This window comes from Diplodia corticola (genome assembly GCF_001883845.1).
Source record: "Diplodia corticola strain CBS 112549 chromosome Unknown scaffold23, whole genome shotgun sequence".
In the NCBI taxonomy this organism is placed as follows: domain Eukaryota; kingdom Fungi; phylum Ascomycota; class Dothideomycetes; order Botryosphaeriales; family Botryosphaeriaceae; genus Diplodia; species Diplodia corticola.
Window position 1 is genome coordinate 430,069 of NW_017971502.1, and position 26,227 is coordinate 456,295.

At 57.6% G+C, this 26,227-nt stretch overlaps 7 protein-coding genes across 7 annotated transcripts; 2 read left to right on the forward strand and 5 right to left on the reverse strand.

Annotated features, from left to right (window-relative positions):
• Positions 1-3,014: 3,014 nt before the first annotated feature.
• On the reverse strand, positions 3,015-4,738 carry BKCO1_23000141 (bzip transcription factor; the record flags this gene model as incomplete). Its single annotated transcript, XM_020272950.1, has 4 exons — positions 3,015-3,387; positions 3,442-3,551; positions 3,649-4,575; positions 4,634-4,738. 4 exons carry the CDS (start codon positions 4,736-4,738, stop codon positions 3,015-3,017), a joined length of 1,515 nt encoding a protein of 504 aa, XP_020130675.1.
• A 1,600-nt stretch (positions 4,739-6,338) lies between these two features.
• BKCO1_23000142 (glutaminase) lies at positions 6,339-8,703 on the reverse strand (the record flags this gene model as incomplete). Its single annotated transcript, XM_020272951.1, has 3 exons — positions 6,339-7,189; positions 7,262-8,347; positions 8,466-8,703. 3 exons carry the CDS (start codon positions 8,701-8,703, stop codon positions 6,339-6,341), a joined length of 2,175 nt encoding a protein of 724 aa, XP_020130676.1.
• A 2,406-nt stretch (positions 8,704-11,109) lies between these two features.
• Positions 11,110-12,300, reverse strand: BKCO1_23000143 (coiled-coil domain-containing protein 55; the record flags this gene model as incomplete). The annotated part of the gene is made up of 1 exon (XM_020272952.1): positions 11,110-12,300. One exon carries the CDS (start codon positions 12,298-12,300, stop codon positions 11,110-11,112), a length of 1,191 nt encoding a protein of 396 aa, XP_020130677.1.
• A 265-nt stretch (positions 12,301-12,565) lies between these two features.
• BKCO1_23000144 (uncharacterized protein) lies at positions 12,566-13,555 on the forward strand (the record flags this gene model as incomplete). The annotated part of the gene is made up of 1 exon (XM_020272953.1): positions 12,566-13,555. One exon carries the CDS (start codon positions 12,566-12,568, stop codon positions 13,553-13,555), a length of 990 nt encoding a protein of 329 aa, XP_020130678.1.
• A 1,720-nt stretch (positions 13,556-15,275) lies between these two features.
• BKCO1_23000145 (copper amine oxidase) lies at positions 15,276-17,563 on the reverse strand (the record flags this gene model as incomplete). The annotated part of the gene is made up of 3 exons (XM_020272954.1): positions 15,276-16,033; positions 16,119-16,989; positions 17,045-17,563. 3 exons carry the CDS (start codon positions 17,561-17,563, stop codon positions 15,276-15,278), a joined length of 2,148 nt encoding a protein of 715 aa, XP_020130679.1.
• Positions 17,564-18,373: 810 nt separating this feature from the next.
• Positions 18,374-19,889, reverse strand: BKCO1_23000146 (carbohydrate esterase family 5 protein; the record flags this gene model as incomplete). The annotated part of the gene is made up of 4 exons (XM_020272955.1): positions 18,374-19,252; positions 19,307-19,477; positions 19,531-19,614; positions 19,665-19,889. 4 exons carry the CDS (start codon positions 19,887-19,889, stop codon positions 18,374-18,376), a joined length of 1,359 nt encoding a protein of 452 aa, XP_020130680.1.
• Positions 19,890-23,681: 3,792 nt separating this feature from the next.
• On the forward strand, positions 23,682-25,800 carry BKCO1_23000147 (manganese transporter; the record flags this gene model as incomplete). The annotated part of the gene is made up of 4 exons (XM_020272956.1): positions 23,682-24,183; positions 24,230-24,459; positions 24,587-24,798; positions 24,915-25,800. 4 exons carry the CDS (start codon positions 23,682-23,684, stop codon positions 25,798-25,800), a joined length of 1,830 nt encoding a protein of 609 aa, XP_020130681.1.
• Between the last annotated feature and the right edge of the window lie 427 nt (positions 25,801-26,227).

Consider the following 26,227-nt stretch of genomic DNA (forward strand, 5'->3'; position numbering starts at 1 on the left):
ATTTTTTTTTTCTTTCTCAAAAATCGCTTTCCTATAGACTGAACGGTTGCTGTAATTTAGCGGCGCGTTTGAAGGCATATTGAATACCCTCTGAATGCCAATCGCGTGGGAGAGTCCCCAAGAGAATAATGTTGCCTTTCTAGGCCCCAGCGACTCGTGAATTACTATCGAATGACATGATCGATTCTCAACCATACCGGGTCGCTTTGAACTTGAGTAGTAGCGTCGGCATACCGCAACCCTACGGATGAATCTGGGGAAATTGATGGTCCGTCATCCTTTGATTAAACTCCCATTTCTTATCATTTCACCGACCCTTTGAATTCTGTTCTGTTCGAGGCGCCTTTTCTACGACACCAGCATGGCGCAAAACGTGCCGCTGGAGAGAACCTTCCCCGCCGCCCGACACCACACGAGCCCCTGAAACAGATCTCCAGCGGGTCCTTATTCACAAGTGCACGGAGGAGTTCCAGCGAAGACGGTTCGGTCCACACCCGCTCGTCGAGGTGAGGGCAATCGCGAGATCGATAATCCAGATCCTGCGAATCTCAGGAACCACGCTCGTCGAGCAGAGACCGGATCTCTTCACACTCGAAGACTTCCTCAAGATTCACGCCATCTTCCGAAGTGACACGGCCGCCTGGGCCTACCTCGATAAACACTTCGCAGGCTCACGCCTGCTTAACCATTACACACGTGTGGAGGGCGTCGCCTTTTTAGCAGAAGGGAAGCTCCCACAGGCGCCATCGACCGAGTTCCTGTCGAAATTGACTCAAACCCTCGCCGCGCTCGAAATCGCCCACCGCGTTCGACTGGAGATCCAGTCGAAAAAGGCAAGCATGGCCTCCCCCTCCTACCAATTCCCGTCGCGTGGGATCGCGCAATTTAACGAATGGGTATTCGGAATACCGCCCGCGGACAATTTCGAGCAATTGTAGCTCCGCAGCTGCAAGCTAGAGCGGACACGGAGCTCTCGAGGACCCAGTAGGTGACGAGGGAAGTTGGACTACAGCGATTCTTCCTGTGGGCAGTCAAAGCAAGTATGCCGACGTGGATGTGGGTGAAGACGACCTTTCTTCATCAGTAGCTGGAGTAGATATCCGGATGTAGATGCGAGTATCGAGACTGTGCAAATGCATCCGGATCTGGGATTCCACTCCCCATGAGATAGATACAGGTGGGTCACTCTCTTCCGTCACCCACTGTGAGGAGCGAAAGCAAGGGGTAAATGAGCATACTTCGATTCCCAAGACCAGTACCTGGTAGATTCTGCCAAAAAGCGCGCGGCCTTCCTCTGCCGCGCCTGAGAGGAGAGAACAATACAAAGCTTTCTCCCCCTTCTCCTTCCACCGATTCGTGTATGATCATCGGGGAACTGGAAAAAAAAATAGACTAACCGAAACTGGCTTGTCTTTTCCCACCAAGATAATCACCGTTAAAAACCTGGAGACCCCGAGCTACACCCTTATTCCGTCCCCGAGCAAATGTCTATCAGCAACGTTCCGGAATCCGCCAAAAATTTCCACTGCGGTTGCGTCCGTGGCGTATCGGCCACTGACCCTTGCTCCAAGGGTCTCCTCAAGGTCTGGTCCAGATTCGTGGCCGTCTGGACTCTGACGTAATACTCGTGCATGCTGGAAGTCCCGTTGCTGTTCACAACACGCGTGGGAGAAAATTGAGCGGCGACCATGTTCCCATCCTCGACCGTTCAAGCCTGCCCTTCAACTAAACCCTCAAGAATATAGCTGCCCCGAGCCCGTAGGTATTTTCCAGAGTATCTTCGACCCGTCGGAAGACGGCAGACAAAACTTCTCCCACCAACAGAAGTCCAGGATCCGGCCACCACCCTCGATGTCGACAGCCCATCGTCGACAAACGGATCCTTTTCTCCATGCTGCACCTACGCATTTGGCCTGATTACTTCGCCTTCAAACATACTCTCACCATCTCCGTAGAAGAAGGTCTGCCGTCCATGTACTATTCGCCTATCAACAACAAATTTCTTGCACTTTAGTCTTGCACAGAGCAGACAATAAAGTGACCTGGACGGTCTCGACGAATCCAGGATGAGGGGGAACACGCTGGTATAGTTCGAGCACCGCGCGTCGGTCGTTCCCAAGGGCCTCGGAGAGGCAGGCATAGCGGATTGTAGCGATTTACGCGTAGGGGCTGGCGGATGAGAATCCGGCCTGGTTGCTGGAGGAAATCGAGTCGGCTTCGCTTTGATCGACGTAGACAAGATGAGCTACTGAGCATACTGCAACTTCGCCATTGCCGATGGAGTATTCTGGACGTCCGTGTGTGTCGGTACTTGTCGTTTAAAATGACTGCCTGGTCAAAGAAGAAGCGCATAGCGAGCTCGGATGTGGTGAAAGGTGCGAAAGTCGCCGTCGAGAAGGCGGAGAAAGATAGTGGAATCGAGCCGCTGGTAATACAGTACGTGCCGAGCGTAACTGCTGCAGGTTCCCTAGAGTCGTAGCAGAATGGATACTCGCATTCCTGAATTGGCCAAGGGGAGGTATATCCAAGCAAAAAAGTTCGCGAAAACATCGCGTGACGTGACATCGACGAATTTCGACAAAAAAAAAAGGAAGACGTCCTCAACCGACCGATTATGGAATTCTCCTTTGTGCCATGGATAGGAGGGTCCTTGAGGCGACTTGCCACATGTCTGTAGTCATTTCGCCTCCACCACTGTACTTTCTGGCGGGCTTCCTTCTCCCTCGCTAGCGAAGCATTTCGGGCCATAACAGTCTTCCTGCGACTGGGCCATGGTCTCAGACAAGTGAAGCCGCCGTCTTGAGATGTAGAGGGATGCTGCCCCCATATGCTGTTTGCCCCGAAAGAGACTTTCTCGACGACCCCCTTTTAGACGTGGAAACAACCATTGCCTTACGGTCGCGTCTTGATCCTGGAACCGCCACGGCAGGTTTTTCGGAAGTAGTCATTGAGCTAGAAGCTGTCTCGGGGGCTGTAGAGGAAATACAAAGAAAACGGTCAAGTGTGAACCGGTTTTATTTGAGCTTGTGCTTACCTGCATTGCGCAGAGACAACGGGACAGAGGCTCTGAGCGATCCAGGTGATGCTGGCTTTTTGGACAAATCTTCCCCAAATGGACTGATGTACTTCTCCGGCGATCTTGGATTCTCCGAGGTCATCACTCGGCCCATGAGCTCCGGAAATTGGTCTATGAAATCGCGGCCAACAGACCAGTTGCTGGGGGTGGAAGCATGATCGAGGAATTTCTGGGTCAAGTAAAAGTGGTCGTCGGTAGGATCGTGTTCCACGGCCTGATCCATTCCGTGGGGCCAGTTGACGGAGAGCGAGCCTGCGCACGCGGTGACCCAATCTCGGAGATCATCGACCAATGCTTCACGAAGTGCTGGTCTGTTCCAATACTACAATCAGCTCTTGAGTGCATCAGAGTACTTGCAGACGTACAATGGCACCGTGTCTAGTGGGGAGATATGTGGGACCATCATCTGCATCGGGGTCGGCTTGATCAAGTCCGGCATCTTCGCGTACGTCTCAGCGGTTGGATTGATCATCCACTGCCGGAGCGTCAGCAGCATGAACAGTAGCAAGCACAAATGCAGATTGGAGTACCATCATAAGTTGGGTTTGGAAATATAAACATGCCAAGCGCACAAAAACGTCGACATCCTCGAAGCTTTTGTTCATCTCCGAGGCCCACGTCGAAATGGACGGGACACTTCCCGGGGAAAAGGCCCTGTCCACAAAGAAGTACGTGACGTCAATACGAGAAAGCTCGGGCATGGGCTTGCTGGCGTAGTGCATGCGAGCGAGGTTCCTATAGTCCTGGACAACACGTGAGAAAGGAGCATCGTCGAGCTCCCAGCACGGCTGGAGGAAATAGACGGGAATCTGGAAGTTGGACACTTGGTGTTTCTGGATCTCGGCAGGGTAATGGCCGGCCATGATTGAGCTGGACGTCGACATATTGCCGAAGGCCTCGACATAGCCGCGAGAAACGGTCAGCGGGCCGAGTCTTCGGCGTTTGTGGCGGGGGATAAGCGGTGGCAAGTCTGACTCGTTCAGAGCGCTAGTCTGCTGCACACCACTTGGCAGCGGAGAAGCAGAATCTCCCCAGGGCGTCGAGGAGCGCGTAGAGCCGATGCTCTGTTCCTTGTCGTCGTCCTGGCTGTCGCTGGTGCGAGACAAGGCGGCGTGCTTCCAGTCGGCACCCGTCACCGACGCCAATGGTAGCTTGGAGGCCGAGTCTTCGGTGGGTGGCGAGGGGTACGACTGGTGATTGTCCTCCTCGGCCACGCTGCTCAGCCTGCTGCTCAGCCTGCTGCCGGAGGGCGCGGCGGAGCGGTCGACGAGCTCGTGGGCGTCGGCGCCGTGGCGCAGCTGGCGAATGAGGTCGGCGGCCTCGGCGTCGGAGGCAGAGCGCAGCTGGCTGACCAGGGCGTCGAGAGTATCCGACTTGGCGGTGACCTCGCGCAGGCGGCGCTTGAGGCCATCCTGGCGGCTGATGGTGCTGTCGAGCTCGTAGTGGCACTCCTCGTTCAAGCGCAAGCATCGATCGCAGGCGGGCCGGGCGCCGTTGCACTGGGCGGGCGCTGGTGTTCAGCGTCGCGCAAGAGGGCGGGCCGGCGGCGGGACTCACCTTGGACTTGCGGCGCTTACAGGAATTGCAGGCGATGACGGTCATGGACTTCTGGCGCTTGGGCGGGCGCACATGGTCATGGCTGGGCTGGGCAGAGTCGCCCATGGTGAGGGGGACTATCGTCAGTCGCAGGGTCTGGAACGGCTCTCAGGTGGCGGCGGGGGTTTGGAGGCGGAGCGGGAGGCGGCGGGCGAGAACTGGAGCCGAGCTGTGCGACTGGCGGCACCGCGGCTTCACGGCTCTGGTCATGGCGCGGCCGGGGGAAGAGGTGGTGGGTCGGCGGGCGCTGTGCGCGGAGGCAACTGGGGATGGTGGGCTGAGGCAGAGCGGCGTGTTGAAAGGCCTCTGCACACCGAATTGAAGGGGGCGGCGCAAGCGGTCTAGACCTGGTCAGCAGCAGCACAAGTGCAACGCAGCCTGGCGATCTGGCGCGCTCGCCGTGCCGCTGCGGCGCTCCAGAGCCGGGCAGCGACGCCCTCGAGCTCCGCCGCCGCCGCCGCCGCCTTGCCGCCGCCGCTGCTGCTCGAGCCCTCGGCCACGGCGTGGAGAGGCGCTGCCACAGGCTGTGCGTGTGTGTGTGTGCGCCGCCGCACTGCTCGGCCCGCGCCGCGCCGCCTCCGTGCGCGCCCCGGGCGTGGTGTGGGCGCTGGCTGCTGGCTGCTGGGGGTGTGTGGGCTTCGTTGGCGTTGGCATTGGTGCGTCGATGCAGGACCCAGCCCAAGCCATGCACGCCCAGCCGCAGCGCCGCCTTGCACGCCGTCCCCATGGGAATCTCCCGCACATCGCCCTCGGCCAGCGAACGCTCTGCGCCGCCCTGCAGCCCGCGCTTCGTGCTCGCGCCGCCGACTCCTGCCTCATCCATCAGCAGCTGTGTCGCCGTGGCCCGTCGACGGGGGATGCGCTCGAACTTGATTGATACACCGACATGCTCGATGTGGTTTCCGATCGATTTGGGCGGAGCTGTCGGATCTGCGATGTTGAGGAGATGGGGAAAGCGCTAGCACACACGTTCCCGACCCGGGCTTGATTTTGACTGGCTTCCAAGCGGGGGCCCCTGTAGATTGGGCTTTGCCCATACGAATGCTACCCAATCGTGCTGCAAGCGATTGGCCAAACGTGAAGCCTTCGTTCTCAGCGGCTCCAATGCCACCTGCGCGGGCGCAACAGCGTGCAACCGCTTCGTCCAGTATCTTTTCAGCATGCCTTGGACTATACATGGTCGGATCACAGAACTACGCGGGGAAAGCAAGGAAGCTGGAAAAGATTCATGTTATTTTGTTGAACGTTCGTTGCACTAGCCCTACTCGCAGACCGAAAGTGCCGAGTCTCATTACGGCTAAACCTTGCCTTCCGTCTCTTTCAAGCCCCCAAGTCATCGCCGACAACCAAGTCAGCTTTGTTTTTTTTTTCTTTTTTCAAATTCCCATTGTGCGCGTCGCACGCACCCAAAAGATCGTACAGAATAGAATCATCGTAAAAAGAATCATGTCAGCCTCCAAATGCTTCCATGACCAACGTGTCCGGGAACCATGATTCCCTCGGACGGTCAATTAATCCACACTGTGCTGCTCCCATAAGAACGGTCTATGTGCTTCGAAGAAGAAAGTGCCGATGTCCACGCCTCCCAGGCAATGGAAACACCCGTCATCGGAATAGCCGAATTGGTATCCGAAGTGGCATTAGATAGGAGATAGCGAACCCCTCACTATGACGACGCCAACACACCCTGCTTGAGCGCAGCGATGGCGAAGTGCCCACCGAGCGTCGGCCTGGCCCGGAAGTTCGCGCCGGCCAGACCGATGTCGTCGCCGTCGCTGTAGTAGCGATCCGCGAACGGCGCCGTGTTCTTCCCGTTCGAAATGTATGTGTACAGATCGTCGACGAACACCGTCTGCGTGTCCGCCTCGGTGATGGCCGCAACCCACATCTGCCAGTCCGTCTTGGCCCACTGGATCGCGCCCTCGAGCGCAATGCCCGCCGGCTGCCGCACTGTCGGGTAGAAGTCCGACAGTGCCGTGTACGACTCGTCGGAGAAGACGGAGAGGTTGAAGAGCTTGTCCGGGTAAGTGTTGAAGACCATGAAGTACGTCGGATCCTGGTAGGTGAGGGTGAAGAACGGGGCGTTGGTCGAGTCCGAGATCTCAGTGCCCAGCCCATCGCCGCTCGAGTTGGTGCCGTAGATCTGGTCGGCGAAGGAGCGGCCCAGGTCCGTGTAGTTGGATTGCGATGTGAGCTCACCGTAGGCGGCCAGACCGACAGCTGCCTTGACGCCGAGGTTGGTCATGTTGGTGAAGGCACCAATGCCGTCGTTGGTGCTGAGCTGATTGTCGGGATAAAGACCGTTGTCGGCGAGGTAGTCGGCATACTTCTTGAAGAGATCCGCGTATTGTGACGTGAAAGAGGTGTCGCCGGTACCCTTCTGGTATGCAAGAGCAAGGACCTGGAGATTCCCGCATTCTTCGACAGGCATGGCCTCGTCCAGACCGTCGTCATGCCCGGTGGCATTCGGGTAATGGGTGCCCAAATCATGGATGAGGTATGGTTGAGGGTAGGCGCCTGCCTCGAGTTAGTGACATGCTTGCCAAAATGGGGACGTGCCAGCCAAAATAAGGCTGTGGGGATGCTCACCGGTATCAATGTAGGTCAGGATGGGGTCGAGGAGGAGTTTGAGGAATGCCGGGTTGAACATGTAGAAGAAGGGGAAGGTAGGGAAAATAATGTCCACGGTCTGGATGTTTCCGTTGCTGCTGATCTCCTTTATGAAAGCCCATGGCTTACTGGTGTCGAGAGTCGAGTTGTCGATGACGATGTCGATGCCGCCGTAGATCTGTCGTACCGAGAGCTCCAGAATCGCCGTGTAGTTCGACCCGCCAGATGACTCGCCAACACTCTGGACCTGCGCATCGATGGATTCGGATTCGGTGACGCTGTCGTCGTGGACATCGAGGAAGTGGTTGATGGCACCAGCCCAGTTGGGGTTGTAGGCTCGGTAGTAGGGGGTCCAAGGGTCGCCTCTGTAGTTGATGGCAAGCTCGCGGATGTAGCCGATGGCATACACGGCGCTCGTGGCGGAGCTGACGGTGCCAAGGTCAAAAGCGAGGCCGGCCACAGCGCCAGCCGACCAGGCCTCGGTCGAGTTAGTCAGCGTGCCGTTGCTGATGAACTGGCCGCGGACTGTGGAGGGAGAGCCGGTCTGATGCGAGTCGGCCCTGGCGCCCCAGACCGAGTAGCCCCACCGGGCCATCTCGTTCAGCTCGCCATAGGGAACCTGGTTGTCATTCCTGATCTGGTATACGGTGGTGTCACCAGATGTTTGCTGAGTAAAGGTGGTGGAATCCGATTGGCCAGTCCACGTGTCGTCGATGTCGGAGTAGATCTGGACGGACGGTGTGGCGCCATCGTTGCCGCTCGCCGTGACCGTCAGGTACGAAAACGGCATGGATTGACGGCGGTAGTTGGTGGGCGACACGGGGGAGAAGAAGTCCAGGGTGATGGTTGCATCGCCGGCCGTGAGGGTGAAGTAGGTGTGGGTGGAAGTGAAGTTGCCACCAACGACAGTGGCAGACTGCGAGTCCGACTCGGGCTCAGGCACGCCGAACAGGTTGTAGGCGGTGCCATCGACGCGGGCGATGACGGCCCATGTCAGCTTGTTGGCGTACCAGAACTCTGGCTGCGCCGATGGCAGATCTGATGCCTGGTCTCCCGGGAGCCATGCTGGGTTTGTCTTAGCTGATGATGCAGGACGAAGGTGCGGCTCTGAAGCACGAGGCCAAGAGGGCAGGGTGGGGAGCGGTCCAATGAGTGACGAGCTTCCCGAGATGCATCTACGAACGGCTGCTAATCGCGACGTCCTGCAACAGCCAACGGCTCAGACGGGGTGCAACACTCCCCACCATGCCCCCAGCCAGCGCCTCCACATGCTCCGGGATTGCGTACTCACCTGACAGGTACGGGTTCTTGACAGCCAACGGATACGACGGCGGGGTGATGGGGCTGAAAGTTTGAGCAGAGCTGCCAATCACAAAAAAGGAGGCTATGAGCAGCCGCAGCTGCTGCGCGAAGAAGAGCATCTTCTCGTATCGAGCGGTCAGGAATGCAGCAAAGCCGGGGAGAAAGCAACAGGCAGTGACGAGAAGGCTACCGCCACAAAACAGCAGGAGCACGACATATTTAGTCCCCCTTTGCGCTCTGGCTCTGGCTCGAGCCCTTGGCGGCTTGAGGAGGGGCTCCCGTTCGGGAGCAAATGAGACATTGCCTCCATCCTCATGCCATGTGGAGCCCTTTCCGAATACCGCCATAGCAGTGGGCGATAACGAGCTTATGCGCGTGGCAGCCAGTTAGCTGGGCTCCTTCTCCGAGAACAAACAGGGTAAGATGCGGGCTGATGGTATGGCTGCAAGCTTGGCTTGGGACGGAACGGGAGGGCTAGGCGATTGCGGGAAGAGCTCATTTGCACGATGGGGGACCCTACCAAGGAGGCGCTCGAGGGCGGAGGATCCTTCCTAGCCAGATCTTGTATCCCAATTCGCAAGAGATGCGGTCAATGGCGTCAACTGGGGCAGCGGCGGCGCGCTCGGGGCGGACAAGGTCATGCGGGCCGGGCGAGCTGTTCTGTTGGGCCCTGGGGGGCTAATGGGCGCCGTGTGTAATCGACTGCAGCGGTTGAAGAAGGTTAGAGCGGACGACGTGCTCTGGCGTCGGTCTTGTGTGACTTTTTGCACCCCGGTCGCTGCGCTACCCCATGCTCTTGCAAAGCCGGGGGGGCGGAACTTAATATCGGGCCTACAGCCGATTGTTCGCAGCGTCGTCAGTCGCGGCGTGGATCACCAGCGATCAGTGCAGTCGCCTCGCGGCCACGTCATGGCCGGCTTGCGTGCTTGGGATGGCCCGAATACATTACTGCTCGCGCTCGCCCGCGGCGCCACAGCCGGCTGCCGACCGCGCGTTCTGCGGGCTCTGCGGGCTCTGCGGGCTGCGGGCTTGCGCTCTGCGGGCTCGCGCTCTGCCGTCGAGTCTCGGCGCAGCACCCGCCCCGTGTGCCACGGCCACGGACCTGCCGGGCCAGACGCGTCGCTGCCTGTCGCCCGTCGTGAACCTTAGCAGTTAGCCTTTAATGAGCAGAGCCCGGGCAGGGACGGGCGAGCGTGTGTGGTGGTGCTGCTGGTGCTGCCTGGATTCGCGTCCGTGATGGAACCGTGATGGAACCGTCGCTGCCGCCCCCGCAGCGCTCGGCAATTGGCATTCGAATCAGTGGGCCGGCCGAGTTAGGTGCAGTCGAAACAAGCCGCGCCGTGCTGTGAGTGGCGCCGTGCCAGGCAGGCCGATGCAGCGCCTCAGCCATTCCCGGCCATGGCGGCGGCGGGCTGCAGACGTGGACGCCGCCACGGCGCCGCTGACAGTGCCCGCTCTCCGTGCACAGTATACTTTCCCCGCACCTACCTACCTATGCTGCCAGGCTGCCAGGCATCGCAGCGTACATACGCAACCCCAGCCGCCAAGCGCTCGATCGACCAGGGCCGGGACGGGGGCTTCTTGGCAAGCTCCCAGTCCACCGTCCGCGCATTAACGACATCACGCGCGTTTCCGGCGGCTTGCAACGGCCAAGTAGCGGTATCCATCTATTGTTCTGAGTCCACTGTAGGTCGGGGTGCCTGGGGCGCCTGACTACGCCATCCGGTCGTTACCCCGCTTCGGGCGTGGGTGCTGCAAGTTGCTATTTGCAGGTGCCGCTTGCTTACGCTGTACAGCTCGAGTATGCGCTTTTATCGACTTTGCCTTTGCCCGCCCCTTCCTCCTCCACGCCACAATAGGGGCACGCGCTCCACCGTTGGTGCCATGTGATGCAGCTCGACCTGAGAATGTGTTGCCGCACTTCTGCCAACTGTGCGGCCTGGATCCGGCTTACGCTGCGTGAATGCTGCATCGAGGCTGGCCGTCGAAGCCTGCCGCAGGCACAGAAGCCAAGGCTGAGTCCAGGTACCTTGGTTGCTCCACCAAAAAGTCAGCCTCGCGCTACGCATATGAGCCTAATAAAGTACAGGTCAGCCTGATGTTCTTCTGTCGCGCGTCTAAGACATCCATGTGACGTGGTAGCCCTCAGGAACTACGCATAACGCCATGCAGGTAGAAGAACAGGACATGTAAGCACACACTTATACTCGAAGACGCTAAACAGCTCGTCTACGAGTAATGAGCGAACTGTGCTACGAGGCGCGCTGTGGCAGCCTCTTTGTTTTCGGGCTCGATTTGATACGGTTGCGAGATGGAAATCAAGACGCAGCGCCATCCCTGATCGCAGCCCAATGTATGTTGCTCGAAGCGAACACGGCAATGAAAATGCAAAAATGCTTCACAAAAAGTCCGACTTACTGTATGCAGGTCTTATGCACCCTTTGGCTAAATTTACCAAAGCCGTTCGGAGTCGACTGTGATGCTTGAGAGAAATAATTGCAAAGCCTCGTCGAAGCTCGGTCGATTCAGTCCCTTTTGCCAGCCGCAGCCGCAGCCGCAGCCGCAGCCTCTCTCTTACGCTGGAGGTATCTTTCTTTCGCGCTGCTGATGTCGCCTGTAGTCTTTCGACTCTTAGCTGCGTGCTCCAACTTCGCTTTCTCCTCGGCCTCTTGGTCGGCTGCACGCTTCACAGCCTGCTCGAGTTGAGCTTCGACCATCCGCGTCTGACGCTCTCTCATGGCTTGTTTGCTCGAGCCACGGCCTTGGTAAGCTTGTTGTTGTGACTGAGCCGGGCGAGAGGCAGAGGCAGGTGCTGCGACCGGCTGTTTGGGCTTCGGCGCAACATTCAGGCCGGCGGTGAGTAGCTGTCGCCTGTCCGCAACTTCACCCTCATCGTTGATGATGACATCGACTCCCTTCTCCTGCATCTCCTTGGCAAGTTGGATGTCGGTCTTTCGCTTCTTCTCTTCGTCCTCCTCTTGAGCCGGGGCCTCGACTTGGCCAGATTGAGCTTTCTCGGTTGCTGCCATGGCTTCCTGATGTCTTTTTTCCTCGTCGTTCATCATGCTGCGGTAGAAGCCAGACATGCCAGGGCCGCGCTTCTTGCGCTCTTCCTCTTCTCTCTTCTTCTCTTCTTCCTCTAAGCGCAACATCTCCTCCTGCTGCTTCTTGTATGCATCCGTGACGAATTTCTCCTTATCATCAAAAGCATCGCCCTCGGCCTCGCGCTCTCGCTGCACCAGCTTCTCCTTGGCACGAAGCTGGTCGCGCTTGCGAAGCTCGGCAGAAGCGAGCAGGCCTTCCATGTACTTGGGCTTTCTCAAAGCGGCCTCTTCACGGTCCTTCTTCTTGCGCTCGGCATCCTTGGCGTGGAGCGCGTCGAAGGCGGCATCGTAGTCGTATATGCTGGAATCCAGAGTCTCCGCTTCCTCCGCCTTCTTTCGCGACTCTTTTAGCGCGGAGAGGTCGCCATATGGCGTGATTTGGGGCTTCTTCGGGGGTTTCGAGGGACCGGAGTCTTTCTTGGATGGCTTGCGTGCACTGGAAGATGGGGTTGGGTCGTCGAGGTCAAACACGCCAATCTCTTCGACATTGTCAGTGGGCTTCGCGTCTTCGTCATCGGATTCGTCGTCGCCAAAAAGCGGCTTCTTTGGCTTGCCTCTCGCAGGCGCCTGCGAAGGCTTTTTAATGTTGAGGCCGTACTTAAGGCTCGCCATGTGAGCGGTCTGAAGGCGAGGAAAGTTGTCAGGGTGGAGGGTCGTTGGGGTGATGGGAAGCCGCTGGAGATTACGTAATGCGGCTAAAGTGCGGCGGACGCACATGCCCTAGGTATGTCATTGCCCCAGCCATAGGTTGCCGCGATAGCTGATCCACCACCCTTATTGCGGTACAGGCCAGTCACTCAACACCTTCAGCCGCCACTTTTGTTCGTCGCGGTTTAATTTTCCGCCGCAACCCTCCCCCGCGGTCGTCACCTACACCATGGCCTCACCAGACGTCTCAGAGCCCGCCGACGTCCCGAAAGGCGACGAATACCGCGCTGCGCGCCCTACCAAGTTCAAGTTCAAATCGAAGCGTTCCCGAGATTACGACGACTACGACTCCCACCACAGACACAAGCGGAGGAAAAGCGAAAACGATGATCAACGGCATGGGCGCCGTCACCGCCACCATAGTCGGAGGCATACCGTGAATGACGACCCGAGCGCCTATGATGACGCCTACACTGCCACCACGCGGTCTGATCAATACATGGATCCCGATGCCGCCTTCCGCGAGTCTCTTTTCGATGCTCTTGCCGATGACGAGGGTGCCGCATATTGGGAAGGGGTTTACGGCCAGCCCATCCACACATACCCCATGGAACAACAAACGCCAACAGGAGAGCTGGAGCGCATGACGGATGAGGAATACGCCGAGCATGTCCGACGCAAGATGTGGGAGAAATCGCACCAGCACATACTCGAAGAGCGCGAGAGACAGGACAAGGAACGCCAGAGAAGGAAGGCGGAAGAAAATGCACAGCGCGAACGCACCAGCCGAATGCATGAGGACCATGACAGCTTCCAACGAAGCGTGGAGGCAAGCCTGAAGCGAGGCGAGGAACGGAAAGCGAAAAAGAAGTGGAAGGAGGTCTGGGCAAGATACACTAAGCGATGGGAAGACATCGCAGCTGGTGCTGTGGACAGAGACGTCGCCGTAGAAGACCTGTTGCCGTGGCCTGTCGAAACTGGCAAAGTCAAACACGTCTCCAAGGAAGAAGTGGAACGTTTCCTCCGCAGCGTACCGCTTGAAGGGGATGAGGTTGCCACACAACTCAAGACAGAGCGTGTGCGCTGGCATCCTGACAAGATCCAGCACAGATTTGGAGAGCGCGGCATCGACGAAGCTACGATGAAAGCCGTTACTGCCATATTCCAGGTCATAGACAGGAAGTGGAGTGAGGTGCGCGAGAGGAAAGCGAAGGCATGATATAGACTGGCGTCGTTTTATTATTACGATACCCCCTTAACATAGACATTGGCTCTCGGAAGCAAAGAGGTCAGTGCACAGGTACTCAACGAAGTGTGGCTGATTCCACCTCATCGAATAGAAAGCTCCCGGGCTCGAAGAACACAGTATGTTTGCTGAGATTCTGTTACAGAGTAGGTGGTCAAGCCCTCACTGGATGGTGACAAGTATTTATCTCCACAGCAGCGTTGCCCAATACGGAACGAAACGCGAGACAGTCGGTACGGATAGATTTATGTGCACTCAGTCCTGACTTGCTTTCCGCTCTTTGTGGCACAGCGGGTTGCGGAGGGACTGTCTTGAACTCCCACGTACTAGACCGAACCATTTGGTGAATTTTGCGGAGTTCCGGTTGTATTGCCGTTACTGATATCTTGGGTACAGGAGCACGTTGCCGCGGTAGGTTGCAAATAAAATTGAACGACCTACATCTATCCCACGTGGGTAGTTCGGTACAGCCTTGACACGAGCATCTACGTCCGAATATCTTATTCAACTGCCAGAAAGGACCACCGGAGGCCAACTTCTTCTGCAGCCTTCTGCGTCGCTCAGTGCACGACCGTCCGTATATTTCCGACTATATCCGAGCTAATCCCGATCCGGTAATCGATGGAAAAAATTTCTCGACACCTCGTCCACGCCGGCCCCTGGTCTCCTGGATGTATTCCCAAGGCATTTTAGTAAAAGCCATGCTACTCTCTGCATCATGCTATGTATAAAGCACAGTAGCAGTGGCTCTTCCATCAACAATCGGTAGGAACTCATCCGAGTTCTTCACCACCGCCGCCCGGCTAGCTCAATCGGTAGAGCGTGAGACTCTTAAACACTCCTAGAGTGCTATCTCAAGGTTGCGGGTTCAATCCCCGCGTTGGGCTCAATTCCCGACTCATCTTTTTGCTGTTTTGTTGTTGCTGTTGGGGTGGGTGGTGAAATTATCTTTTTTGGCGTCTGGGTCCGTCCGGTGTTTGGACCGCATAATGGCGCTGCCCGCAGTACCGCCGGCGGTGTGAGCGCTTTCTTTTGCTCAACCGTCATGGGCTGGTGCTTGGCTTTGCCTGTTTGTCGCGGCGGAATCCGGAGATGCTCGATATGGCGTTGCCCATAGGACCGCGAAACGTTGCTGGCCGAGTTTCCTGTTCGAGGAAAAGACGTGGGTGAACATGCAAAGCATGTATACGCCCAGCGTAATTGGTCAGTCAGACGCTTACATTCAGACTGGCACATTCCAGGCCTCCACAGGAAGAGGTTTGACGTAGCAGAAGCGAGGGGCCGCCGATCCAACAGTCGCGTCATCACCAAGTGTATCCCCTCGCAAAGGACGCTAACATCACGACCACGGAATGACAGCTGCTGAACGAGAGAACTTGGCCAAGGACTAGTTTCAGCTCTTCACTGAACGAATTCATCTGATTCCAGAACTTGACCGATTGTCTCTCACCAAGGGTTTAAAAGAAACAGCAGTCAGCGAACTATAACACCCTCGCGTTTTCATTAGCCTAGGATTTGCTCCATTGCTATCACGTTCACTGTTTTCCCCCCGACTGACTGAAGAAATACAACTGTGACTGTTCAACAGGACTGCCGAAATCCGCACCAGTGCGCAAAACGCTTCTTGCACTCAAGATCACTACAGTACCACCACAAAATAAAATAAATAAGGAAAACTCCATATCCCCAAGCCCTACAGCTTCGGCTTCTCCTTCTCCTTCGGCTTCTCCTTCTCCTTCCCCACCGCGCCGCCGCAGCACGCCCCGGCATCGTCGTCATCGGCCACCAGCACGCTCCGGTTCGCGTCCTGCGTGCTCTGCGGCACGTCGAGGGCGGGGTTGGCGTCGAAGAAGCCGCTGGGCTTGAGGGCGACGGTCATGGCGTCGCACGGCATGACGGGGTAGTCCTCGGGGCGGGGGTTGTGCGTCAGGCAGACCGAGTGCCACACGACGATGTCGGCGCCGTCGACTTTGTCGCCGCGCGCCGCCCACGCCGCCAGGTCTGCGTTGTCCGGCAGGATGTTTTCGTCTTCGTCTTTCCCATTCTCTCCCGTCGTCGTCATTGGCGGCAGCGATTGGTACGTGTACTCGCCGGCCGGGTGCAGCTCGCCGTCGCGGTGGGCCGTGACCCAGAAGGGGTGGCGGGCGTACTGGGCGCGGCGGGCGTGGAACGAGTCCGGGTGCGCGAGCAGCGGCTGCTGCCGGGGCGGGCTGTGGATGGCGTAGGCGACGGGCCGGCCCGAGGTGCGGTTGAGCGAGGTCGGGTTCACGAGCTTGTGGACGCGGTTGGGCGCCGCGGACGAGGGCCCCGAGCGCGCGAGGGTGCGCGTCGTCGTGGCGTAGCCGACGCCGAAGGGGTTGGTCGCGGCGTCGGGCGGGAGCGGCACCGAGTCTTCTTCCTGGAAGGAGTTGGTGTCGCCGTCGAGGCAGGGGTCGATGCGGAGGCAGAATACTGTGGGTGGGGGCTCGTTAGTGGATGGATGGTGGGTCGGTCGGTGGGGGGGGGGAGGGGAGAGAGGCCTTGTTGTGTTACGTACTGTGCTGGTGGAAGTGGGCGACGACGCCGTCGTTGACGACGGTCCCCCATGGGACTTGGGCGCCGTGTGCGATTGGTGCGGTGGACAAGATGCCGGTGGCTTGAATGTTGTAGTGGAGGCCGGCGGCCTGGTCGAGATGCCATGAGAATATGTAGTCGTAGTTGCCCACGGTGATGATGGTCTGCAGGACGAGGATGCGAGAGCGCGTGATGGTCACTTGTCCCGTCCGCGAGTTGGTGTGCTTCCAGCCGATCCCGTTGTCCTGTTCATGCATGCACACTGCGTTCGGCTTCTCCACCGGGTCGCCATGGGAGTTGTTGATGACAAAGGAGAAGTACTTGATCAGACCGAGACAGTCACAGCCCAGTCTGAGATCATTCGCACATACACCTGCCCCGATGTCGCCAAGGTCGAAGACTGACTTGCGGTGGTACGGAGACTGGGGGGATCCGTATGGGACGAACATCTCGGCGAGGCTTAGGCGATGGAACAACTCGCGGCCGTCGTAGGTCACGTTGTGGAGGACCATGCCCTCCCTCCAGTTGAACCCCAGCCGAAACCGCCACTTCTGCCAAGCAACCAGATGGCCGTCGACGGTGAAAGACGCTCCTTGCGGCTGGCTCACATGCAGTGGCTTGAGGTCAGTGCGGATGGGTGTGTCCAGGAGGTCCGGGTGGAATTCACGTGGCTTGTGGGGAATATGTCCTTCTTGCGGCGGGGTGCTCCGCTCGATTTCGGAGCCGAGAGGGAGGTAACACATGGTGACTAAGTCTTTGGTATGCATGTCAAACACGGGAGAGAAGTCGAGAGGAAAGTCATAGACGTTGGACGCGGGGTGTTCCTTCTCGAGGCCACAGGCATACATGTAGCACTACACGATTCAGAATCTACCCAATGCGGCGTTGGCATAGACACTCGGCACTTACCTGGATCAGTCTCCGCTTCTCGGTGGGCGAATCACGGCCGTAGGGCCAGGTGTCGCACTGCACGCGTGCAGTGGGGGGCAATGCCAGACGGTCGAGTTCCTTCTTGACGGCAGGATGGTCCATGCACAGATCTCTCATGCCGATGACCTCGTCAATGTCAGCTTGGCCATGGATGCGGCTGTCCAGCTTCTTGACGCTCTCAACCGTGGCGCTGGAAAGGTTGGCTTCGGCAGCAAAAGTATCATTCTCGCCGCGGAACAGGTACAAAGCAGCTACGCGTCTCGGCAAGGGGGCAGGCTTCTGTCCGCGGAGTTCGGCTTGGAGATATGGCCGTAGCTGGGCCTTGGGTGGCTCAATGAGGGCAATCCTTTTGAAATGGAGGTCCCTGTTCGGATTGGAGTCCTTGAACAGCCTCGCCGCCTTCTGGATTTCCGGAGCAGTGATTGGGTCCAGCGGGTGCGCCAGAGGCTGGGTGTGGGCGGGGCGGTCGAAGGAAGACGGGGGGACTTGCAGCGACATGGTGTCGGGTGGGGAAGGAAGTGAGTGGTGTTGAGGACCGTCTTTCAGGAGGTCATATCAATGTCATGTGGAACGTGGGGGATGACTGGATGACTCCGCCATCGAGCAGGACACAGTCTGGTTTCATTGGTCGCATCAAGGGCGAAACCTCGGATCTGACGCGGTGTGACGATGACGGCTCGATAAAGTGCGGAGACGTGTCTGTCGGATAAGTAAGCGCATCGACGTGCCGTCGAAGTAGAGGAGTTGGCAAGAACATCAGTTGGCAGCTGAAACACATATTCGAACGTGGGTGCAGGGGAAGAATCAAGGAGTCGAACTAGATAGATCCTTGCACGGTTGCTTGACGGAATTGACGCGAGACATAGCAGCTGGCTAGTGCATTTCAACTGGAACCGACGAGTACGACCTTGTCGATATTAAATATAAGCCAGGGGTGCTCAAAAAGGAATGCTGTGCGACGTCCAAGCGCCAGTGGGGCGACTGTTCAGGAAAAAGGAAGGATGACCAAGCCTCCTTGTCGCAGACGAAAGTTTATTTCGGCCACAACTGTCGTCACCCCACTTGTCTTTGCCATCGTTAGTTCGCATTACGTGGACAAGTCGCCAGTAGTAGTGCACAATGTGGCATCAACATGAGTGTCGTTGGGATTGATTGTGATACAGGAGCTATGCTGATGATGCCGTCCCCTGTGTTTGAATCCAACTAAACCAAATACTAAAATAATGTCCAGAAAGTAATACAACAGGCAACAACCATTGACCCGAGCAAAAGAAAAGGGAGTGTCTTGTGGATGGCGAGGCTGGCTGCTTAGACGGTAACCTTGGTCTTGACGAACTGGGCGGCCGTGTCGGCATCGGCGCCGTAGCCCAAGTGGCCGGAAGTGGAAGCAGACCCGGCGCTGCCAGAAGTAGATCCGCCGCCGCAGACAGCGTCGCCGCTGGCGCAGAAGGTCCGGAAAGCGCTCGCGTCAATGTTCTTGAGAGCCTGCGTCTTGAACGGGTCGCCAAACGTGACGGCAGCCTTGACGCTCTTGGCCTGGTCCGCCGTGAGCTTGTTCATGGTGTTGTGCACGAGCATGGCGCCTTGAGAGTACCCGGAAAGGATGATCTGCGTGTCGGGGCACTTCTGAATCGCCTTCTGGACATCGGCCACCATGGCTGTGGTTCCCGCGCCACCAGTGACCTCGGTGGCGATACCAGCGGCATCAGCAGCGTAGTCGACGCCCTGGATAGCCACCTTGCCGTCGCCAAGCTGCTCCTTCAAAGAGCTTCCGAACCCGGGTCCGACAACGCTTCCCATGTTACCCGTCTCGGTGGTGCCACGAGCAAAGATGAGAGTTGCCGCCTTGCAATCCTCGTCGAGGCCGTTCGAAGTAGACTCTCCGCCCAGCGAAAGGCCGCTCAGAACAGAAGAGCCTGACGAGCTTGAGCCTGATGAGCTTCCGCCCGACAAGCCACCCAAGAGCGTGCTGAGGCCCGACGTATCAGATGCTTGGCGACCAGTTAGACTTGAGCCGCCAGTGAGAGATCCGAGGTCAGGAATACTGCTACCCGAGCTACTGCTCCCACCCAGAGACCCGAGGGATCCGAGGCCACTGCTGCTCCCAAGAGAGCCAAGGCCGCTGGACGCGCCAGGTGTCGGCAGGGAAAGTCCCGTGGGGAGAGCGCCCAGGCCCGAGAAAGAGCCCTAGAGGACAGTCAGTGACAATGTAGACGGGTCTCAGAAAGTGCCATGCATTACCAGTCCACCCAGTCCGCTCAATCCGCTAAGCTGACGCTTCTCGACATCGCCGTATGACCCAGAGGTGCCTGTGGGGATAACACCAGAGCCAAGGCCGCCAAAGCTGCCCAGTCCGCCGAGTCCTGAGCCAGATCCGCCAGCGGCTGGTGTAGGGATCGAAAGGCCGCCGGTCTGCGAAAGAATGAGTATTTGATTCTTACGGCAGTACCATGAGAAATCCTTACCAAGCCACCAAGAAGCGAGGACAGGTCACCGAGGCCGGAGCCGCCAGCGCCGGGAGTGGGGATCGGGAACGGGAGACCGCCTCCCTACAGAGATGTGAGCATCTTCATAACTAGTTCCTAACGGGCTAACTCACAAGGCCACCGGCCGTGGGGGTGGGAATGGAACCGAGACCACCCAGGCCCCCGCCAAGGCCACCGAAGCCAGAGCCGCCGGATCCAGGAGTCGGGACGGGGAAAGGAAGGCCACCCTCGCCACCGGCGCCAGGGGTGGGCAAAATGCCATAGCCACTGATGGCCTGGGGCACAGGAGCGCCAGCCACGAGGGCGGCATAAACAGCTGCGAGGAGAATGTTGCTCATGATGATGATGAAAAGCAGTTATGTATTTGTAAGGATGGAAGGAACGACAGCGTCAAGTCTTTCGAGATGATCGAGATAGAGAATGACGCGGTACAAGAGCTGCCGGAGCCTGCACAGGTAAAAGAGGGTAAGAGAAGAGAGGATGCTGAAGTGAGTGATAGTGCAAGAACAGGTTCGACGGAAAGGTTGAAGCCTTTATAGAGAAGTGATGATTGAAACGACCCATCTTGTGGCTGTGGTAGTCAAAGCAGAAGGAAACATCTTCCATGCAGCCCCTCTAGCCAACGCGTATCCACTACTCTCGATCGACACCCTGGACTCCAACAATAACTCCTTTGGGTATATCGAAACGAGAAGGAGCTGGCCTGTCTTGGAAGGCCTGAATGCTCCAATGGTCCGATGCCGAGGCTGCTACCTTGCAAAGGGTCATGGCGCGGTTGGGCAACGATGGATGCAGGAACAGGGTGCTGTGCAGAAGAAGCATTCAACGGTGCGGATTCATCTATCGTGAACGGCAAGAGCTGGACGATCCTGTGCTGGGAACAACGGCCCACTGCGGCAGGGGCGTAAATGGTGTATGCTCTGGCCAATAGGAGCAAGACGTGGAGGTTTCGGACCTGTTTCACCGGAAGGCTTCCGGGCGGCTTGGAAGACGCTACCTCGGCTCGCGATTTTGGTCGGGAGTGCCGCTGCCGGGATTGCACCTTAACGCTGTTAAGGTGCAATCTATCCGATGTGGCTCAGGGGATCCCATCCTCGTAACCTGTATCTGTTGGCCGGTTCCCTGGTGTACCTAGTGCAGCCGCAACCATTTCCGGCGTCTAGCGTCTGCCCGCGCAAGACGAATGGCGTTTGATTCCTTCAACAACAAGCCGAGGCTACAAGGCTGAAACCACCAGTGGCTCGAGATTCGGTCCGCAGTCTATCGTGTCATCACTGTTCTCCTCTGCTTGCAAAAGGAATCGTCCCGTTCTTCTTTTCGTGCGCAAAAGGAACCCCCAGCTTCTTTTTCCTTGCCCGCTGTTTTGTGGAGATGAAGAGACCCGCACCCAGCGAGGGACCTCGGCTTTGTGTTTTCCACTTCCTCGGCTCGCTTGTTGTATCACCACAGCGCATCCGCCAAGTCAGAAAGCAGGCTCGCTTGCATTGAGCAACGGCCTGCCAAAAACGATACGAGGTAGCGACTGAGGCACTAGAGCCACACGATCCGCATCGGGAAAGCGAGAGGGTGATCGTTGAGAGAGCGTTGCCGCGCCCATGACACCACCGCAGCACCCGCTTCCTCCATATTACACATTAGCCACAACTGGTTGGAGCAGACCAGTGCATCAGCCACGTGGGGTCAACGGCCCCAACTACCCCGGGAGCAATCTTAATATGAGCCGACGATCTCACGCCTGGATCTCATCTCGAGAGCAGCTTGAACTTTCTGGCCCCTGAAGCCGACCCGATGCTGTTAACTGCATGTAGTACTTCATCGTTGCATTTTTTTTTCTTGTAGGTAGCCTTACTATTGCGAGTCGAGAAGCTCTAACCATAGATGTCGAAGCCAACGCAGATCGCAGCTTCTCAGTAAGACGGCTAGCGTGGAATTTTATATGACTTCGCATCATCGTGTCTGTTTGTGGCGAAACAAGTACGTGGCGGGAGACTTCGATGCAGTTGCAGACGCGGCGCGTTCCAGGCAAACCAAACACAACAAATTAGGATTACGCAAATTACTCTTTTTGGGCGGACGTGACGTTCGAAATGTCTAAGTGATCTGACTATGCTCGGCACCGATGCGAGCGGGCATGGACAGCGCTGTATGTGTTTTGGAATCATCTGCTCTGATCTTTACTGGACAGAGCGCTGGAGTATCGACCATGGGCTGGGCCATAAGGTCGACATGTCAGACGGATGAGCTTGGTTTAAGCTTTTGACACGACGCAACGAGCGGCGTCAACGAAGGCGATGCGTTTGCATTTGACATTCACTGTGTGGAGCGTCGTACACACTCGCAGCCAGGACAAGCGCAGCGTAAGCTCTGGCATGCGATCTCTGTGCTTTCAACGTGGTCCCTCGATTGACGTCCTTTGTTGATGTGTGTAGACTTGACGAGGTTCTCGCTGCTTACCAGAGGAATTTTGCGTGAAACTCCCCGGAGAGCTCAAAATTACTGCAACTTGCCGAAGGAGAGATGGACGGTGGGCCTTGCATGTGTTGGTGAATGGCCGCGGCATTTTGATCCCGAGCAGAGCTTGTTGAAGTATTCCCTGGCTGTGGGTCAGGCGCTCGTGCCTTGTCAGGCAAATGATGACTGGGCCACGAACCTGGCATCGAGCTGGCTGACTCTGGGTGATGATGGCTTACGTCGTCCATTGGAGCCTCGGCAAGCCGAGGTTGGGTGCTTCTGGATGTGTCGGGGGAGGGTCCGCCGGGAGTCGGGCTGATGTCCATGGCTGAAGGTGTGGGCTGCGACGCAATCCGGACCGAGTCACGGCGCGAGCGGTCATTGTACCAGGCCAATACGGCGTGAGGCGAGTTGAGAGGAAACGAGGCCCAGTAATCAAGAGCAGCTCTCTTTTCTTGGGTGGAGCGCTTCTGACCGCTCTCGACAAGGTGGCGAGCAGAGTCGTTGTGACAGGTCACGGAGCTCAGCAGCTGCTCGGAGGGGACCAGAGGTAGGACTTGAAGGAGAATGTGCTCAACGTCATCAAGACGGGCCTCGATGGCTTCCAGGTAGCCCTTCGCGGGGCCACGCTGCAGCTGCGGGGGCCAGGTGCATTCGTTGCCCGTCTCGCGGCACCGGGCACATATCGGCCTGCCTTGGTTAGCATGCTGCCGGCAGGGCTGGCGCGGGCGGGGGTCACCATTCGCCTCCACACTTCTGTTTCTTGCTGCGGCACGAGTCACAAGCGGCGCTGCTCCGCGTCTGGCGGGGCTGGCGCGTTGACTGGGCCATTGTCGCCCCCGCTTCGTTGGTCTCCAGGCTCAATCAGCACAGCAGCATGCCTGGCGGGGGGTGAGGAGCTGAGGCTTGCGGTCGGCGGGTGAGTGTTTAGCAGAGCGGTGGTGGTGTGCGGCTGGGCAGGCCCAAGCTGAGCTGAATAACATCTCGTGACCCTGTTCGGGCTAGCTCGACCGGGCCCTCGGGCGCGTCATTATTGCTGCCTTCCACAGGCCTGCCCGCACCGCGACACCGTGCCGGGCTCCTGTCGGCCGCTTGCCCGCACGCTGATGGCTGCAGCGCCGTGGGCCAGATCGGCTGCTGTGCCGTCTGTCGGCACGAACTGCCGTCTGTCGGCACAGTGTTCCGTGGTTGGCTGGCAAAGTCTGTTGTCAGGTTCGCTTGGCGGCGGCGGCTGGGCATGGAAGTGGGCAAGCCGTTCGGAAGCCGGGCCGCGGGGTTCAAGGTTGCGCGATCGCCTCTGGGAGCTTCTTTGTTCCTGCGGCGACAGCTCCCAGCAAGAGCCGCGCCGCAACAGCTGACACCATGATGGCTCATCACTCGGCGCATACGCACTCCGGCGCTGCTCCACAGCCCCAGTGTCGCGACTGCAGCGCGGGGCAATCCCGGAAGCCGTGCCTTCCGGCAGCGCACCGAAAAGTCCAGGCCATGGCGCAGGTCGCGAGAAACCGGAAGCAGCCATTGTCTTGATTCGCGTGCCTTTCCTTCCTCCCGCACTCCATCCCAGAGCTCCCCGCAAAGCAGCCGCAATCGCCCTGCATACCCGAGGTGCCGCCACACTCTTATGCCAGCCCGAGCACGAGCACGAGCACGCTCCCGCCCAGCAGTGACATCGCCCGATCATGAATTGCCCTTCGAGAGTCGAGCCAGACATTCCACCCGACTGGAACCAGAACCCCCCAGCGCTGAACGCCGAAGCGACCACGTGCAATGACCTGAACCATATCGCAAACGAGCGCCAGAAGCGCAAGAGCTCCGGCCACAGCTCCGACGAGGGCGCCATCGAACAACCGCAGCAGCCCCCCGACATTCACACCGGCCCTTTGCAGCGGCGGGGTGTCGGGCGCTCCAGGATCCAGCCCGAGGGTCCTGCCAAAGCAGACATGAGCGCGGGTGCTGCTGCGTCGCAAGACCGGCCCGCACCCAAAGATTCGTCGGCTTCTGGTGCGCATGCGACTACCTTGAATGTCGGGTGTGCTGGGCGTGACCACAAAGGAAGTGGAGAGCCAGGCCGAAGTGGATCGTGCTTCTCTGGGCTCCTACTTCAGACCAGAGATGTGCTCTACAAGTATGCGAAGTTTGTTGGACCAGGGTTCATGGTGGCGGTTGCATACATCGATCCGGGTATGTGTTCTCCGCTGCGCCGAGGCCGCAATGCTGACCTGCTCAGGGAACTATGCTACGGACGTTGCTGCTGGTGCTTCCTACCGCTTCAAGCTCTTGTTCATCATTTTGATGTCAAACATTTTTGCCATCTTCTTGCAGTCTCTCTGCGTGAAGCTTGGCACGGTCACGGGCATGAACTTGGCTGAGAACTGCCGTGCTCACTTGCCCTTCTGGCTGAATATCATTCTATACATCTTCGCCGAGTCGGCCATCATCGCTACGGATATTGCTGAGGTAGAGTCCCCGCACTTGGTGGCACGTCGTACACATAGGTTCCGCAACTACGTGAGATGCCACGTCAGACGCTCATCTAAGACGGCCCCGCGAAGCCCCTTGTCAGGTTGGAGCTAACTCATCTCAGGTCATCGGGACAGCAATTTCCCTGAACGTCCTGTTAAACGTACCTTTGGTCGCTGGTTGCGCCATCAGCATTGTCGATGTCTTCCTCATCCTGCTTTTCTACAGACCCTCAGGCTCCATGCGCGCCGTGCGTTATTTCGAATATTTTGTGATGCTACTTGTGCTTGGTGTGGTTGTCTGCTTCTGTTTCCAGCTCAGCCTCATCAAGGACACGTCGGTGGGCGACGTTTTCAAAGGATATCTGCCAAGCAAGGCCATCGTTGAATCGAAAGGGCAAGTTTAGCCACGAGACGGTCCAATCAAGAACAGCAACTGACGGATACAATCAGCCTTTACCAATCTTGCGGCATCCTTGGCGCCACCGTTATGCCTCACTCGCTGTATCTTGGCTCGGGCATCATTCAGCCGCGCCTACGCGAATTCGATGAAGCGCTTTTGGCTTCTGCCCAACACCCCGCCGCGGCGGAAAACAACAACCTCGACTCCGACTCGGAATCGATCGTATCTCACTCGAAATACCGCCCTTCTATTCAGGCGGTCAAGGCTTGCCTGACCTATTCCGTCGTTGAGACAGCAATTTCCCTTTTCACGTTCGCGCTCTTCGTCAACTCCTCCATCCTCATAGTTTCCGGCTCCTCACTTTACAAAACGCCTGGCGCTGAGTCTGCTGACCTTTTCGGCATCCATGATCTTCTATCGTCAACGCTGGCGCCCGCTGCTGGCACGATTTTTGCGCTTGCTCTGCTTCTGTCTGGTGTAAGTGCTGGCATTGTCTGCACCATAGCCGGTCAGATGATATCAGAGGGACAGCTGAATTGGAGCTGCAAGCCATGGAAGCGCCGATTCATCACCCGCAGCATCAGCATTGTTCCTTCGATCATCGTCGCCGGGGCGGTCGGCCGCGAAGGATTATCAGATGCTCTCGAGGGCTCACAGGTAGCACTCAGTGTCATCTTGCCCTTTGTCAGCGCTCCTCTTGTCTACTTCACTTGCCGCAACAAGTTTATGACCGTCTCCGCCGTCGACCGCGATGCACGCCCTGGAAATGACATCGTGGCACAAGCCGAGCACGGGGAGCACCAGTCCACCAGTTCCGTCGAGGAAATCCAGATGCGCAACAATTGGCTTACAGCAACGATTGCAGTCCTGATCTGGTTGATCATTGTAATAATGAACATTGCTTTATTAGTGCTTGTCAGCATGGATAAAGCGTAGACCTTTGGCACTCGGGCAATCCAGGAAACCAGGCACCCAAGAACAAATTGTGGCTATAAGTCCCAAGCTTCTGTGTCCTGCGCCTACACCCCCGTTCGCGCTCTTCCAAGACGTCGATGGGGCCTTTGGCACCCACCAAGTTGCCTTCAATGCATCTTTCGATGGCATTTTATCTCGTGCGGCTGTTGCCGTCCCCAAAAGTTCTAGTAGAAGTAAAATAGTTGTTGCAGGATAAATGGAGTAATTCCCCAAGAAAAATATTAAGAATTAACCTTGGGTAATCCAGCCACAGCGGGGTGCAGAATGATTAAACCCAGAAACTTTTCACCCTACTTAGGTCATCGAATCCACTGTCCGGATGCGAATGCTCAGTCAATAAAACTCACGTCTACGTCCGCACCATTGCTCCTACCTACTACCTGCGTAC